Raw genomic sequence first — 14,777 nt, forward strand, 5'->3', positions numbered from 1 at the left:
AACGGACCTTAGGGAACGAATTAAGTACTTAACCTGAGGTACCACTGTATATAAATTCAATTAATAATAATAATAATAATAATAATAACAATAATTTAAAAACTTTTTTTTTAACTATTTCTCTCAGGTGCCCATTAAGTCAAAATGGCACAGAAAGGCCAGCTGAGCGATGACGAGAAGTTCCTCTTTGTGGACAAGAACATCCTCAACAGCACGGTGGCCCAGGCGGACTGGTCGGCCAAAAAGCTTGTGTGGATCCCATCCGAGAAGCATGGGTTCGAGGCAGCCAGCATCAAGGAGGAGAAAGGGGACGAGGTGCTGGTGGAGCTAGCGGAGAATGGGAAGAAGGTGACTTGCAGCAAGGACGACATTCAGAAGATGAACCCCCCCAAGTTCTCCAAGGTGGAAGACATGGCCGAGCTGACCTGCCTCAACGAAGCCTCCGTCCTGCACAACCTCAGAGAGAGATACTTCTCTGGCCTCATTTACGTAAGTCTGTGTTTGATCCGTGGGCTGCATGCGCCACCTATTGCGGTGGCGATTTGTGACTCGCCCTGAGGCAGGTCACAACATCACAACACGGTATCTGAAACAGTTTAAAACAGCTTTAAATCATAACAGTGAGGTGGGTCCTGAAAATACAGATCTCGAGTGTCAAAAAGAGGTGTGTCTTCACCCAGAAGATGTGTAGTGAAGGTGCCAGGAGGACCTCTCTGGGGAGGGAACCCACAGCTTACAATAATAGAATCCTAGAATCATCATCATCATAATAATTTATTATTTATACCCTGCCCATCTGGCTGGGCCTCCCCAGCCACTCTGGGCAGCTTCCAACCAAATATTAAAATACAGTAATACATCAAACATTAAAAGCTTCCCTAAACAGGGCTGCCTTCAGATGTCTTCTAAAAGTTTGGTAGTTGTTGTTCTCTTTGACATCTGGTGGGAGGGCGTTCCACAGGACGGGTGCCACCACCGAGAAGGCCTTAGGGTTCGTAGGGTTTGAAGGGATCCCAAGGGTCATCCAGTCCAACCCCCTGCAATGCAGGAATTTAAACCAAAGCATCCATGACAGATGGCCCTCCAACCTCTGCTTGAATTCCTCCAAGGAAGGAGAGCCCACAACCTCCTGAGGGAGATAGTTCCACTGTCAGAAAGTTCTTCCTGATGTTGAGTCGGAATCTCCTTCCTTATAATTTGAAGTCATTGGTTCGAGTCCTGCCCTTCAGAGAAGGAGAAAACAAAACTTTCCCCCTCTTCCATGTGACGGCTCTTGAGGTATTTGAAGATGGCTGTCATATCTTAGAGGCTGCCACAGAGAATTAACTGTACCCAGGCCACCCCACTCTGAGCTTCGGAGGCCAGTGGAAGTACCACTTGACCAGTACTAGCACCCAAGAGGGTCTGTAGAGAAGGGAGTGCTGTTTCACATATTTGGTGCCTGAGCCGTATAGGGCTCTAAATACTAAAGTGAGCACCTTGAATTGGATCCAAAGGCTTTTGCCTTTCAGTTGGTGACTGGGAGCTGTTGGGTTTTGATTTATTTATTAATTAAACACCTATCCGGGCGGCAAACAGCAAAGCAGTTAAATTACACACACACACACACACACACACACACACACACACACACACACAGCACTCAAAACCTGCAATGTTCAATGGTGTCAACAGCCACTGTGCAACCCTGTCTCTCTCCCTGTTAAGGTCACCAGGCAGGGCAAACAAGTATGTTTCAGTGCTAAAACTGTGCCTGAGGACAGGCTGAGGCTGTGCAATAATAATAACAATTTGTTGTTGTTGAGTCGTTTAGTCGTGTCCGACTCTTCGTGACCCCATGGACCAGAGCACGCCAGGCACTCCAGTCTTCCACTGCCTCCTGCAGTTTGGACAAACTCATGTTGGTAGCTTCGAGAACACTGTCCAACCATCTGACCCTCTGTTGTCCCCTTCTCCTTGGGCCCTCCATCTTTCCCAACATCAGGGTCTTTTCCAGGGAGTCTTCTCTTCTCATTAGGTGGCCAAAGTATTGGAGCCTCAGCTTCAGGATCTGTCCTTCCAGTGAGCACTCAGGGCTGATTTCCTTCAGAATGGAGAGGTTTGATCTTCTTGCAGTCCGTGGGACTCTTAAGAGTCTCCTCCAGCACCATAATTCAAAAGCATCAATTCTTCGGCGATCAGCCTTCTTTATGGTCCAGCTCTCACTTCCATACATCACCACTGGGAAAACCATAGCTTTAACTATATGGACCTTTGTTGGCATGGTGATGTCTCTGCTTTTTAAGATGATGTCTAATAATTTATTATTATATGCATAGAATGTACACATAGAATGGGAGTATCCAACCATCACAGAATTGTAGAGTTGGAAGGGACCTGAGGATCATCTAGTCCAACCCCCTGTGGTTTGGACCAAGAGGCCTGTCTAGTGTAGTCGGAACAGCCAGCAAGATATTTCTGGGATGCTTGCAAGTAAGGCGAGCTAAAGCCCTCATCACCTGCCATTGTGGATTTAGCTGTGACAATTGCCCAGGCTGGATTGATTCTGTAAACAGGCGTAGGCTGACAGCCCTTGAAGGTAGGATGTACTCTGCTCTTCTGGAGGAAAAAAAAAAAGCAAACCCCCCTTCAGAGCCAAAACAGAGCACTGAAGAATGAGTTGCTACGGACTTACTGAACCTATGCAGTTCAGCCCAGGGCATCTGAGCTGTTCTGGTCCTCAGCACTGCCAACAGATATTTCTGCATTTGCTTTCATGCCATATAAAGTGTTTAGTTTGTGTGAAAAGTTTGGGCCGTCTCCTAATATGGTCAAGAAAGGGAAACCCCAGGCTTCAAATCTGTGCTCAAGGACATAGTGAGTTGATTTAAAAGGTCAGCCTCGGATGGTTTTTGTATAATTACATACTTGGGAGCTTTAATAAGAGATTAGAAAACTGGGGGTGGCGGTGGAGAGAATTGGAGTTGTTGCAGAAATGCCCTCAGTGGGTGCATGAACCAGGTGCCTTGATCCCAAATTTTGCACAGATGCTTGGGGAAGAAGAGAGAGAGAAGGGAGGAAGATGGGGGCGGAGGGAAGAAGAGGTCACCCCTGAAAAAAATGTGTGAAGTAGTGCATAATAAAAAACCTGCATGGTTATCCTAGAATAGTATCCGTGCTCTTACTGTTGACAATGATCTTAAGCGTCCCACGTTGAGACACAGACCTGTGTTGTTCCTGACATGTGTGATGGTAAAATTCTACTGTGGGAGAAAGACGTGATAGAACTCCCTCTCTGGAACCCACTGGGCTCCTCCAACGAAGCTGCACGATAGGAAATTCAGGACAGACACCGCTTCATGTAGTTGAACTGTGGAACTCACTGCCACAAGAAATAGTGATGGCGGCAGCCTGTTTTAGTAGGGGGATCAGACAAATTCCCAGAGGGCAAGGTGTCTAAATGGAGCCATGGGAAAAGAGAACTGTAGCCCTCACATTCTGCTTGAATCGTTGGCCGTTGAGGGGAACGGGACAGGCCTTTGTTATGTTCTTCAGCATTGTTGGCTAACCTGTGCACTCTAGATATTGTTAGGCTACGGTTCCCATTATCCCTGACCATTGACACTGCTGGCTGGAGCTGCTGGGAGTTTGAGCCCAAGAACCTTTGGAGGGGCCACTGCTTGGCTACCCCTATTTCTTGTAGGTGCAGGTGTCAAGTTGTTTGCCGCTGTGCATAATTGCTGCGATACGGAAAAAATGAAAGAGGTTTATTTAGCTTCAAGAGTCCTTTGCTGACTGAAATGCAGTAAGTGGGCGACAGTGAGACTGTCAACTCAGTCAAATACACACACATGGAGAGGTCTCCTAGATCAGGCCAATGGTCCATCTGTTCCAGCATCCTCTTCCCACACTGGCCAAGCAGATGCCCGTGGGAAACCCACATGCAGGATTCGAACACAAGATGAAGTCTCCCCTCCTGTGGTTTCCAACAACTGCTATTCAGAAGCACCACACCTCTGTTGGCAGAGGCAAAGTTTAGCCAAACTGGCTACCAGCCACCGATTGCTTATTCTCTGCAAATTTGTCCAATCCTTTTTAAAAGTCAGCCAGGTTCGTGGCCCTTGTTGCCTGCTGCAGGTGAGAGTTCCATAAATAGGGTTGCCCTATCTTGAAGAGCAAAAAATAGGACAGCCCCAGCTGCTGCTAGCTTGAGCTGTGTGGAAAAAGGCGTGTGGACGTAGGTGCGGCTGCGCAGGCCGAGCCTGAGCCCCCCAAAACGGACATTTCCTTTCAAATGTAAAAATCCGTCTGGATGGGCATGTTGCCTCCCCAAAAGAGGACATGATCAGGTTTTCCCAGGCATATGGCAACCCCACCATCATTTAACTATGAAGTGTGTGAAAAAGTACTTTTTGTCTGTCCCAAAACTTCCAAGTTTATGCATTATTGGATGCCCCTGAGTCCTAGTGTTATGAGAGAGAAAACTTTCTTTTCTTTGCATCATGCGTAATTTTATAAATTTCTATAACGTTCCTTCCAATGTTTCTCTGACGAAAATAGGGACTTCTTCTTCTTCTTCTTTTTCTTTCTTCTTCTTCCCCTCCCATCTGACTGGATTGCCGCAGCCACACTGGGCGGCTTCCAACATATATAAAAACACAGTAAGATCTTAAACATTAAGAAACTTCCCTAAACAGGGTTGCCTTCGGATGTCTCCTAAAAGTTGTAGAGTTACTTATCTCCTTGGCTCGGGGGTTGCATAACTCCATACCCTCCATCATTTCTCCAATGAAAATAGGGACGTCCCAAGTAAAAACGAACATTCTGAGGTAAAATCAGAAACTGGGACAGCTTCTATAAATCCAGGAATGTCCCTGGAAAATAGGGACACTTCGAGGGTCTGCTGTCATGTTACATCTTATACACCTTTCCTCTAAACTAAAACATCCCCCAACACTGCAACCTTCGTTGTTCCATCCTCTTGATCATTTTGGTTGACCCCACACGCTCTTAACTTAGACCAGTTTCATATCCCTTGAACTGTCATGGCTTCCCCCAAAGGATTCTGGGTACTGTAATTTGGTTGAGAATGTTGCTAGCGATTCTTTACCTCCCCTCACAAAACTGCAGCTCTGTTGTGGGGGAAAGGAAAGGACTGTTAAGAGTAAAGATAAAGGACCCTTGACAGTTAAGTCCAGTCATGAACGACTCTGGGGTTGCGGCGCTCATCTCGCTTTAGTGGCCGAGGGAGCTGGTGTTTGTCCGGAGACAGTTTTTCTGGGTCATGTGGCCAGCATGACTAAGCTGCTTCTGGAGAAACCAGAGCAGCACATGGAAACGTCATTTACCTTCCCACCGGAGCGGTACCTGTTTATCTACTTGCACTGGTGTGCTTTCGAACTGCTAGGTTGGCAGGAGCTGGGACCGAGCAACGGGAGCTCACTCCGTCGCGGGGATTCAAACCGCCGACCTTCAAATCAGCAAGCGCTAGGCTCAGTGGTTTAGGTCATAGGACCACCCGCGTCCCAGTAAGGGAATGTAGGGAGCTTCTAAAAAAACAAAACCCATGTCACATTGTTGGTACGTTTACTCCCTTTACAGACTTACTCAGGTCTCTTTTGCGTGGTGGTAAACCCATACAAGCAACTGCCGATCTATTCAGAGAAGATTATCGACATGTACAAAGGGAAGAAACGTCACGAGATGCCCCCACATATTTATGCCATTGCCGACACAGCCTACAGGAGTATGATGCAAGGTAAGACTGGGTAACTTGCTTCTAAGAGTCACAAAAATAAATACCACGTGGAAAATGTTGTGCCAACTTTCTCTGGCCAAAAGTAGGCCAAAGAAAATGATGGGCGATATAGCACTTTGGAGGAGCCCCTGCGGAGAGGGTCTTGGGTTCGGTTTTTGGCATCGCTAGAGGTCCTTCTGTCTAGGGGAGACGCTGCCAGTCAGAGCAGACAGCGCTGGGCTACATGGAGCAGTGGTCTGGCTGTGGTATAAGGTCTCTGACACCAGTGGACCCATAGCATAGTCATAGAGAACATACCTTACATTGAGAAAGTTCCAGGTTCCATGATTATTTGCATTTATTGCTCGCTTTCTGCAAGATGATGGCTCAAAGGGACTTACGAGCCCACGGAATACGAAACAGCTTGCCAATCATTAATAAAAAAAGAACCTCGAAATACATCAGGAAAATATAGCACAGCAAATTTCCTAAAAAGTGCTCATCCAACCATAACAAGGACAAATCCTGCGCTCAGGTAAAGATAACTGCCACAAAACAGGCAAGAAATCACACCTGTTTTCCTCCAAGTTAAGGAGGAAAAGCCTGGACAGACAAGAATGTCTTAGTTTCATCCCTAAAAGCTGACTATGATGGTGGCAGGTATGCTTCCCTGGAAAGAGCAATCCACAAATGGGGAGCCACCACTAAAAAGCCCATGCACAAATTGCCACCCTCCAGACCTCCCTTGGAGGTAGCACATGGGGAAGGGCCTCTGCCGATGATCACATTGAAAGGGATCTCAGGAGGTGGCAAAGTTGGAAAGGATCTCTCTCAGCCTGTTGCCAATTGGAGCAAACAATACAGTCATAGCTTGGATCCTGAACGCCCTTGAACTTGGATGTTTTGGCTCCCGAATGCTGCAAATCCGGAAGTGATTGTTCCGGTTTGCGAACGTTCTTTTGGAACCCGAACGTCCAACAGGGCTTCCGTTGCTTCTGATTGGTTGCAGGAGCTTCCTGCAGCCAACCAGACGCCGCCATTTGGTTTTCAAACGTTTTAAAGTCGAATGGACTTCCGGAACGGATTCCGTTCAACTTCCAAGGTCTGACTGTACTGGTAAAGTGAGCAAAATGTGTATATTCTTGGAAAGTGCATGTATCATTGATAGTAACCCAGGAAATGCACTATATTAGCAGAAATTGCTTGCAAAAATCTGAATATTAGAGAAAACGTGAATGCTGAAAATTTTTCCTGAGGTGTTTTTTTTTTAAAAAAAGAAACTGGAAGCAGGTGTAGCAATGTGGAGAACTGAATTTAGGACTGGAAAACGGAGAAACTGAAATTACCAGATCCGTCTATCCCTAGTCCTTGCGCCAGTTCCTGAGGTTTGCCTTTTCCACCCAGAGCACCGTAAGGGGCCAGCCCTAGCTCCTGTCTTTGCTTCATGACTTGGGGGCAAGGCGGGCTTGCAAAAACATTCCTAGGAATCCTTTGGCACTGTCTGCCATCCACAATCTGACTCAAAAAGGGAACGCTCCTCTCCCTTTGCCCGTTTGGGCCAGGCATGTGGGCAGGGTCGAATGCTTTGCAAATACTTTTGGCAAATAGGGGCATGGAGAGGTGCTCCCCGTGGACTGGTGGGGGCAGCCGCTCTGCCATCTGGGAACATGGGAGTATCAGACGCTGCCTTATATTGAGTCAAGACCATTGGCCCATCAAGCTCCATATAGTCCACCCTGACTGGCAGCAATTATCCGGGGTTTCAGACCAAAGGTGTCGGGGACTGAACCTGGAATCTTCTGCATGCAAACCAGATGCTCTGCCACTGAACTGGCCTTTCCCAGTAGCTAGAAGTCTGCAGAATCCTCACGTTTGTCGGCCTCGCCTCTGGTGCATTTGTGAATTTCATCTTTCTAGACTCCTGCCCAACATATTAGGCAGCTGCTGCCAGTCAGAACTGCCAGTGCTGGGCTGCAGGGATGACAAAGTCCAGAACTTGAGCCATCAGGACTGTAGCATCTGGCGCCCGGGTTGCTGCTGAGGTTCCCAAGAGAGTGTTTCCTCCTTATGTGACTCCCTGATGAATTGCAAAAGACTTGCCGATCAGAAGGTTGGCGGTTCGAATCCCCGCGACGGGGTGAGCTCCCGTTGCTCAGTCCCTGCTCCTGCCAACTTAGCAGTTCCAAAGCACCTCAAAGTGCAAGTAGATAAATAGGTACTGCTCTGGTGGGAAGGTAAACGGCGTTTCCATGCGCTGCTCTGGTTCTCCAGAAGCGGCTTAGTCATGCTGGGCACATGACCCGGAAGCTATACGCTGGCTCCCTCGGCCAATAAAGCGAGATGAGCGCCGCAACCCCAGAGTTGGTTATGACTGGACCTAATGGTCAGGGGTCCCTTTACCTTTACCTTTTACTCAAACTGCACCTAAGTATATATAGTTGAACGTTGCCATCCCCGTATACAAATCTATCGCATGGCCACGTTTAGAGTGCTGTGTACGGCCTCATCTCAGAAGGGATGCTGCAGAGCTGGAATAATGTTTGGAAAAGGGCAGCCCAAACGATCGGTGGGGTGGGGGTGGAGCCACTTCCCATTGAGAAAATGCTACGCACAGGAGTCAGCAACCTTTTTCAGCCATGGGCCAGTCCACTGTCCCTCAGACCTTGTGGGGGCCGGACTATATTTTGAAGAGAAAAAAAATGAACAAATTCCTTTGCCCCACAAATAACCCAGAGATGCATTTTAAATAAAAGCACACATTCTACTCATGTAAAAACACGCTGATTCCCGGACCATCCGCGGACTGGATTTAGAAGGCAATTGGGCCTCATCTGGCCCACGGGCCTTAGGTTGCCTTCCCTGTGCTACAGCATATGGGGCTTTTTCAATTTAGAAAAATGGCAAATTTCTCCTATGCCGTTTTGACTAATGTACATATTTCTGCAAGTAATTCTCCCTCCGACTGGGGAAGGATGAAGATGTCCATTTCAGTTTGTCTCATTTCCACCACCCGCACCTTAAATCCAGTTCTCCACATTTCTGCAGCAGTGTGCAATTGGTTTTTAAAAATCAAAAATGTCTTCATGAAAAATTGTCAGAGTTTTCTCACGAGTTTCTCCCGATAAAGACATTGCATGCAATTTTAACTGAGAAACATGGGGCGTTTTTTGCAGCGAATTTCCCCTAATGCATCTCTGTGTCACCTTCAGTAACCCATGCATTTTTATACATACTTCCCCCCCCCCCCCATATAATGCACGTTGTTTGGCTGGAGAATTGTGAATGTCAAAGGAGAGCTGTGTTTCGGTTCATGCATTGGTTCAAGAAGTGCAAATTAGGCCGTTTCTCATTAAAATGCAATTGAAACCGTATTTCTCCCCCAATCCTACCTCCGAGTGCAGGCAGCTTTCACAATAGCAAATGCGTTTCATCTTTGGGATGTTTGGGAAACTTGGTCCTCTAGAATGGGTCTTGATTTGGCCAAGAGGAAATAAGCTTGCCAAAAAATGGGCAGTCTCTGTTTTGCTTCTGCCTGTCCATCTCCATCTTCCACTCCCCCCTTCCTCTCTGCTTTGTCCCTTCTTTCCCTGTCTACATCTGGATTGTTTCATCGTTTGTCAGCATTTGGGCACTTCAAAATGGACAAACAGGTTGAGCACATTTGAGCTTCCGAACTGGGGCTGTTTTGCTTCCTCTGCCTCGCTCCCACCCATGAGTGTCTGAATTACGGTTGTAATTTTCACTCGGTTTAATTTTTTGTTTTGTTTCGGCTGCTATCCTTCACATAGATTGACTGCCAAGATATACTAACAACTGCTATATACAACTGGAAGGTTTTAAAGGATCCGAATGCGTATAAAACAGAGAAGTCTAATTAAGCAGCTAAAAATATACAGCTGTGTGAGTCTCCAGCATGATGCTCAGAAGCATTGCTTAAAGTTACGTCCTTTTGTTCAGACGCGGCAAATGTAGCTGCTCCGTGAGTAAACATATAACTTCCTACTAGTTAAAGTGGTCTCTGGAGTTTGTGGGTTGAATGCAGCCTCTTTGCCTCCAGAGAGCAGTTGGGGAAGGAGTGTAGCTTAACAATAGATCATCCTCCTTGCATGTTCCAGGTTCAGTCCCCAACATCTCCAGATAGGATTGGGAACGTCCCCTGCCTGAAACCCTGGGCAGCCATTGCTGCCAGTCAGTGTAAACAGTACTAAGTTAAATTGACCAATGGCCTGGCCAAGCATAAGGCAGCTTTCTATATCTGCATGTTCTTAATATGGAAGTGCAGGAAGGGAGGGATCCAGGCAAATGGGGACTATTGCCCTGGATGTAATATATGATGGGATGCGAGTGGCCCTGTGGTCTAAACCACTGAGCCTCTTGGACTTGTTGATCGGAAGGTTGGCAACTTGAATCCCCATGACGGGGTGAGCTCCCGTTGCTCTGTCCCAGCTCCTACCAACCTAGCAGTTCAAAAGCACACCAGTGCAAGTAGATAAGTAGGTACCGCTGTGGCGGGAAGGTAAACGGCGTTTCTGTGTGCTCTGGTTTGTGTCACGGTGTTCTGTTGCGCCAGAAGTGGTTTAGTCCTGCTGGCCACATGGACAAACGCCGGCTCCCTCAACCTGAAAGCAAATTGAGCGCCATAACCTCATAGTTGCCTTTGACTGGACTTAACCGTCCAGGGGTCCTCTACCTTTTTACCTATATGATGTGACCACATTTGGAATACTGGGTACAGTTCTGCTAAGAAAAGGATGCTGTAGAATGCAGGAAATGCTTAGATCAGGGTCTGGAGAAGTGGCGTAGCGGGGCCTGTGACCCACCCACCCCATGCTATGCCACAGGTCTAGAACAGCTGCCTTATGAGGAAATCACTTGGGGTTTTTTAAAGGTTTTTTTGGGGGGGGGAAGTGAGCAATGGACATGGACATGGTAGAGGTGTCTAAAATTATCTTAGGTGTGGAGAAAGGGCACAAGGAAAGGGGAATGATGATGATGGTGGTGGTGATAATTATATTCTGCCCATCTGGTTGGGTTTCCCCAGCCACTCTGGGCAGCTCACTTCATATCTAAAAACATAATAAAAACATCAAGTGTTGAAAACCTCCTGATACAGGGCTGCCTTCAGATGTCTTCTAAAAGTTGCATAGTTCTTTATCTCCTTGACATCTGAAGGGAGGGCGTTCCACAGGGAGGGTGCCACTACCAAGAAGGCCCTCTGCCTGGTTCCCTGTAACCTCATTTCTCGCAGTGAGGGAACTGCCAGAAGGCCCGCAGAGCTGGACCTCAGTGTCCAGGCTGAGCGATGGGGGTGGAGATGCTCCTTCAGGTATACAGGACCGAGGCTGTTTAGGGTTTTAAAGGTCAGCACCAACACTTAGAATTGTGCTCAGAAACGTACTGGGAGCCAGTAAAAATATATCTGAAGAAGTGTGCATACACACGAAAGTTCATATGAAGAACAAACTTAGTTGGTCACTAAGGTGCTAGTGGAAATTTTTTTATTTTTATATATATATTTCTACTGCGTCAGACCAACGTGAATCTAGTACTGGGAGCCAGTGAAGATCCTTTAGGATCAGTGTTATATGGTCTCGGCAGCTACTCCTAGTCTCCTGTCTAGCTGCCGCATTCTGGATTAGTTGTAGTTTCCAGGTCACCTTCAATGGTAACCCCACACAGAGCGCATTGCAGTAGTCCAAGCGAGAGATAACCAGAGCATGCACCACTCTGGCAAGACAGTCTGCAGGTAGGTAGGGTCTCAGCCAGCATACCAAATGGAGCTGGTAAACAGCTGCCCTGGACACAGAATTGACCTACGCCTCCATGGACAGCTGTGAGTCCAAAATGACTCCCAGGCTGCACACCTGGTCCTTCAGGGGCATAGTTACCCTATTCAGGACCAGGGAGTCCTCCACACCTGCCTGCCTCCTGTCCCCCAAGAGCAGTACTTCTCTCTTATCAGGATTCAACCTCAATCTGTTAGCCGACATCCATCCTCCAACCACCTTCAGAAATTCCTTCTCTCATAATCCCAGTACCCAGTGGGACCATCCAATGAGAGCAGAATGATGGGAGACTTGGGACAGACATCTTCACCCAGTATGTAGTTAAACTATGGGATTTGCTCTCACAAAATGTTTTGAATGCCAACAATTCAAACGGCTTTAAGAGGGGATTAGATGAATTTATAGAGGCTGTCTTTCTTCCAGGCAGATTGTTTATTCAGGGTTCATCCTGATTCGCCGGCACAAAGCTTGTGCAGAAGTTAGGCTATGGCCTTTATTCATTCAGATTTCTTTCTGGGGAGGTCATGCAACAACAAACATTCGTCCCAATTTGCTTGCGCAGAGTTTATACGTCTTTCTGTTAATCTTCCATACCATGCTTTGCAACGCCTATACCTGTCACTTTCCAAACCACAACAAGGTGGATTTGTCATACAGGCTCAAAAGAGCACAGATTTTAATTGCCCAACCAAAATTTATGGTATACCCTTGAACCCTGCCCCCAGCCACTGCACAATGCTTTTAGGACTATTTCAGATGGCCTTCCAGATTTATTTATTTATAGATGTATTTCCCTCCCATAAAAATATCAGACTGGTGTGCTCATATAGTGATGGCCTTCTCATCCTGATTCATTTGCCCAGAGTTTGTTGGGAGATTAGACAATTTTGGCTATCTATGGAGCATTCATTCTGATTTTTTGCAGGATAAATTATATGACATTGTTCCACGCAGTTGTGACCACCCGTTTCCTAGTGTATTTTCCCATCACTTTCTTTATTGTGCTCCTGTCCCTTTCCTTCTTCCCTCTCCATCCCACTGTTGACATGGTAAGTTGGGATGCGGCAGAAATTCAATTTAAAGGGGAACCTGACCTAATTGCACTTCACAAAACAATATGTGGACTCAAGAAACAGCCATCCTTCGAAATGGACAATTTTCTGTACGTTCTAATGTGACTCTGCGGCCAAGTAAGGGGTGTAAAAGTACACATCCCTCAGTGAAGTGTGCCTAAAAATGCATATATTAGGAAAGGTAACGTACTAAAAAAAATGCATTGGGGTGGTAAAATGGCTTTGCATGCATTTGTATATGAGACAAAGTTGTTTACAAATGTCTGTACGTTTGGATAAATTTGACTAAATGCTCATGAATTTTTCGTAACGACTTTTCACAAAATGCAAAAGCTGCTAACTGGGGAAGCGTGGAGAACCAAACTTAAGATCGGAGAGGCTGATAGGGCCTGAAATTGACGGGTCCATCTATCCCTGGTTGGTAGTCAAATGGTAGCAGCCGTAAGCGGTCTTCTTCCTGCCGTCCTCTCTCTCTCTCTCCCCCTGTCTGCTCTGGAAACATGCAGAAACCCTTCAGGGAGACCAGCCCATAATAAAATGTCAAGAAGCTGCAGGCCAGGATGCCCGATTCTGTTGGTTTCTCCTTTTATGGTCAAGCTGCCAGCTCAGAGTCGCTTCCTTGTGATAAACCATCCGATTCAAGGCTGCGATTAAGCAGAGCAAGCTGGTCCTCCGGGAGGGAAGCGGGGGCGCAAACAGAGGCTAGAGGAGGAGGAGGAAGGGGGGGTCCAAAAGAATGATGTTTTCGAAGAAGGAAGCGTGGGATGCTGGGGGAAAGCTTGTGCTTTCAAAGTGGTACCATTTAACCCAGTCATCACCTGGGGAGGAAAAAGAGGCTGCGCTGGATGTCTCCTCTGCTGTGTAGATTGTCATTTGGGGCTGAGGTCCAGCCCAGGACCCCCCCCCTAAAATGTCCACCCAAGAATGTCACATGATGGAGCAAGCAGCAAGCAGATCCGGGATCATGGGGTGCATAAAACGCTTGTGGGGCACCCGGGAAGGAGACCGTGGAGAAGAAGGGACTGCCATGCCTTTTTTCTTGTCCCCCAACCGTGTTGTCAGAACTTTTGACATGCCCCTGTTTAATTTCCTGGGCCGTTTTCCTTTCTAGCGTTGACTGTTGGCATAGCTCAGGCCGAGTGGAATTTGTTCTTTGCTAAGTGCACCCAATTAAATTTGTCAGCAGGGGTGATTAGCAGGATTAAAAGGAGAGAGCAGAACTCTGAGCCTGGAACTGAGGAAAAGCTTAATGAGGACTCTCTCCGAGGCTGCCAGCTGGGGTAAATTCAAGTGTGTGTGAAAACTTATACAGTGGTACCTCGGGTTACATACGCTTCAGGTTACAGACTCCGCTAACCCAGAAATATTACCTTGGGTTAAGAACTTTGCCTCAGGATGAGAACAGAAATCGCGCAGCAGCAGCGGGCAGTGGCGTAGCGTGGGTTGTCAGCACCCGGGGCAAGGCAAGTAATTTGCGCCCCCTAACCCGTGGATTTGCGCCCCCTAACCCGTGGATTTGCCCTAACCCCAGATGTTGCGCCCGGTGCGGCCCGCCCCTCTGCACCCCCCACGCTACGCCACTGGCAGCGGGAGGCCCCATTAGCTAAAGTGGTGCTTCAGGTTAAGTACAGTTTCAGGTTAAGAACGGACCTCCGGAACGAATTAAGTACTTAACCTGAGGTACCACTGTACAATCATACCTCATGTTGTGTTTGCTTCAGGTTGAGCTTTTTCAGGTTGCGTCCCGTGGCAACCTGGAAGTAACGGAACAGGTTATTTCCAGGTTTCGCCGCTCCCGCATGCGCTCAAAATGATGTCATGCGCAGAAGTGGCGAATTACAACCCGCGCATGCGCAGACGCGGGTTGCGTTCTGCTCAGGTTGCGAACGAGGCTCCGGAATGGATCCTGTTCATAACCAGAGGTACCACTGTACAGTCATACCCTGGAAGTCAAACGGAATCTGTTCTGGAAGTCCGTTCGACTTCCAAAACATTCGGAAACCAAAGCGCGGCTTCGGATTGGCTGCAGGAAACTCCTGCAGCCAATCAGAAGCTGCGGAAGCCCCATCAGATGTTTGGCTTCCAAAAATAGTTCACAAACAGTCATTTCCAGGTTTGCTGCATTCGGGAGCCAAAACGTTCGAGAACTAAGCTGTTCGAAAACCAAGGTACGACTGTTGTTTGATCACAGAGATTTCCTTC

The 14,777-nt window shown here is 47.4% G+C and overlaps 1 protein-coding gene across 8 annotated transcripts in view; it reads left to right on the forward strand.

Moving 5' to 3' along the window:
- The window catches only part of LOC310749103 (myosin-11), a 1,537,435-nt gene that overhangs the window by 9,140 nt on the left and 1,513,518 nt on the right, over window positions 1-14,777 (forward strand). For all 8 annotated transcript variants that reach the window (XR_014541487.1, XR_014541488.1, XM_083585558.1 and 5 more), the window contains exons 2-3: window positions 128-489; window positions 5,581-5,737. Coding sequence is in view for 6 of the 8 variants with exons in the window: in XM_083585558.1 (XP_083441684.1) it covers window positions 145-489; window positions 5,581-5,737 (502 nt within the window). In the remaining 2 variants the exon portion in view is untranslated. The remainder of the gene's footprint in view (window positions 1-127; window positions 490-5,580; window positions 5,738-14,777) is intronic.

Source organism: Podarcis filfolensis (assembly GCF_964270895.1).
Source record: "Podarcis filfolensis genome assembly, chromosome: 14".
Lineage (NCBI taxonomy): Eukaryota > Metazoa > Chordata > Lepidosauria > Squamata > Lacertidae > Podarcis > Podarcis filfolensis.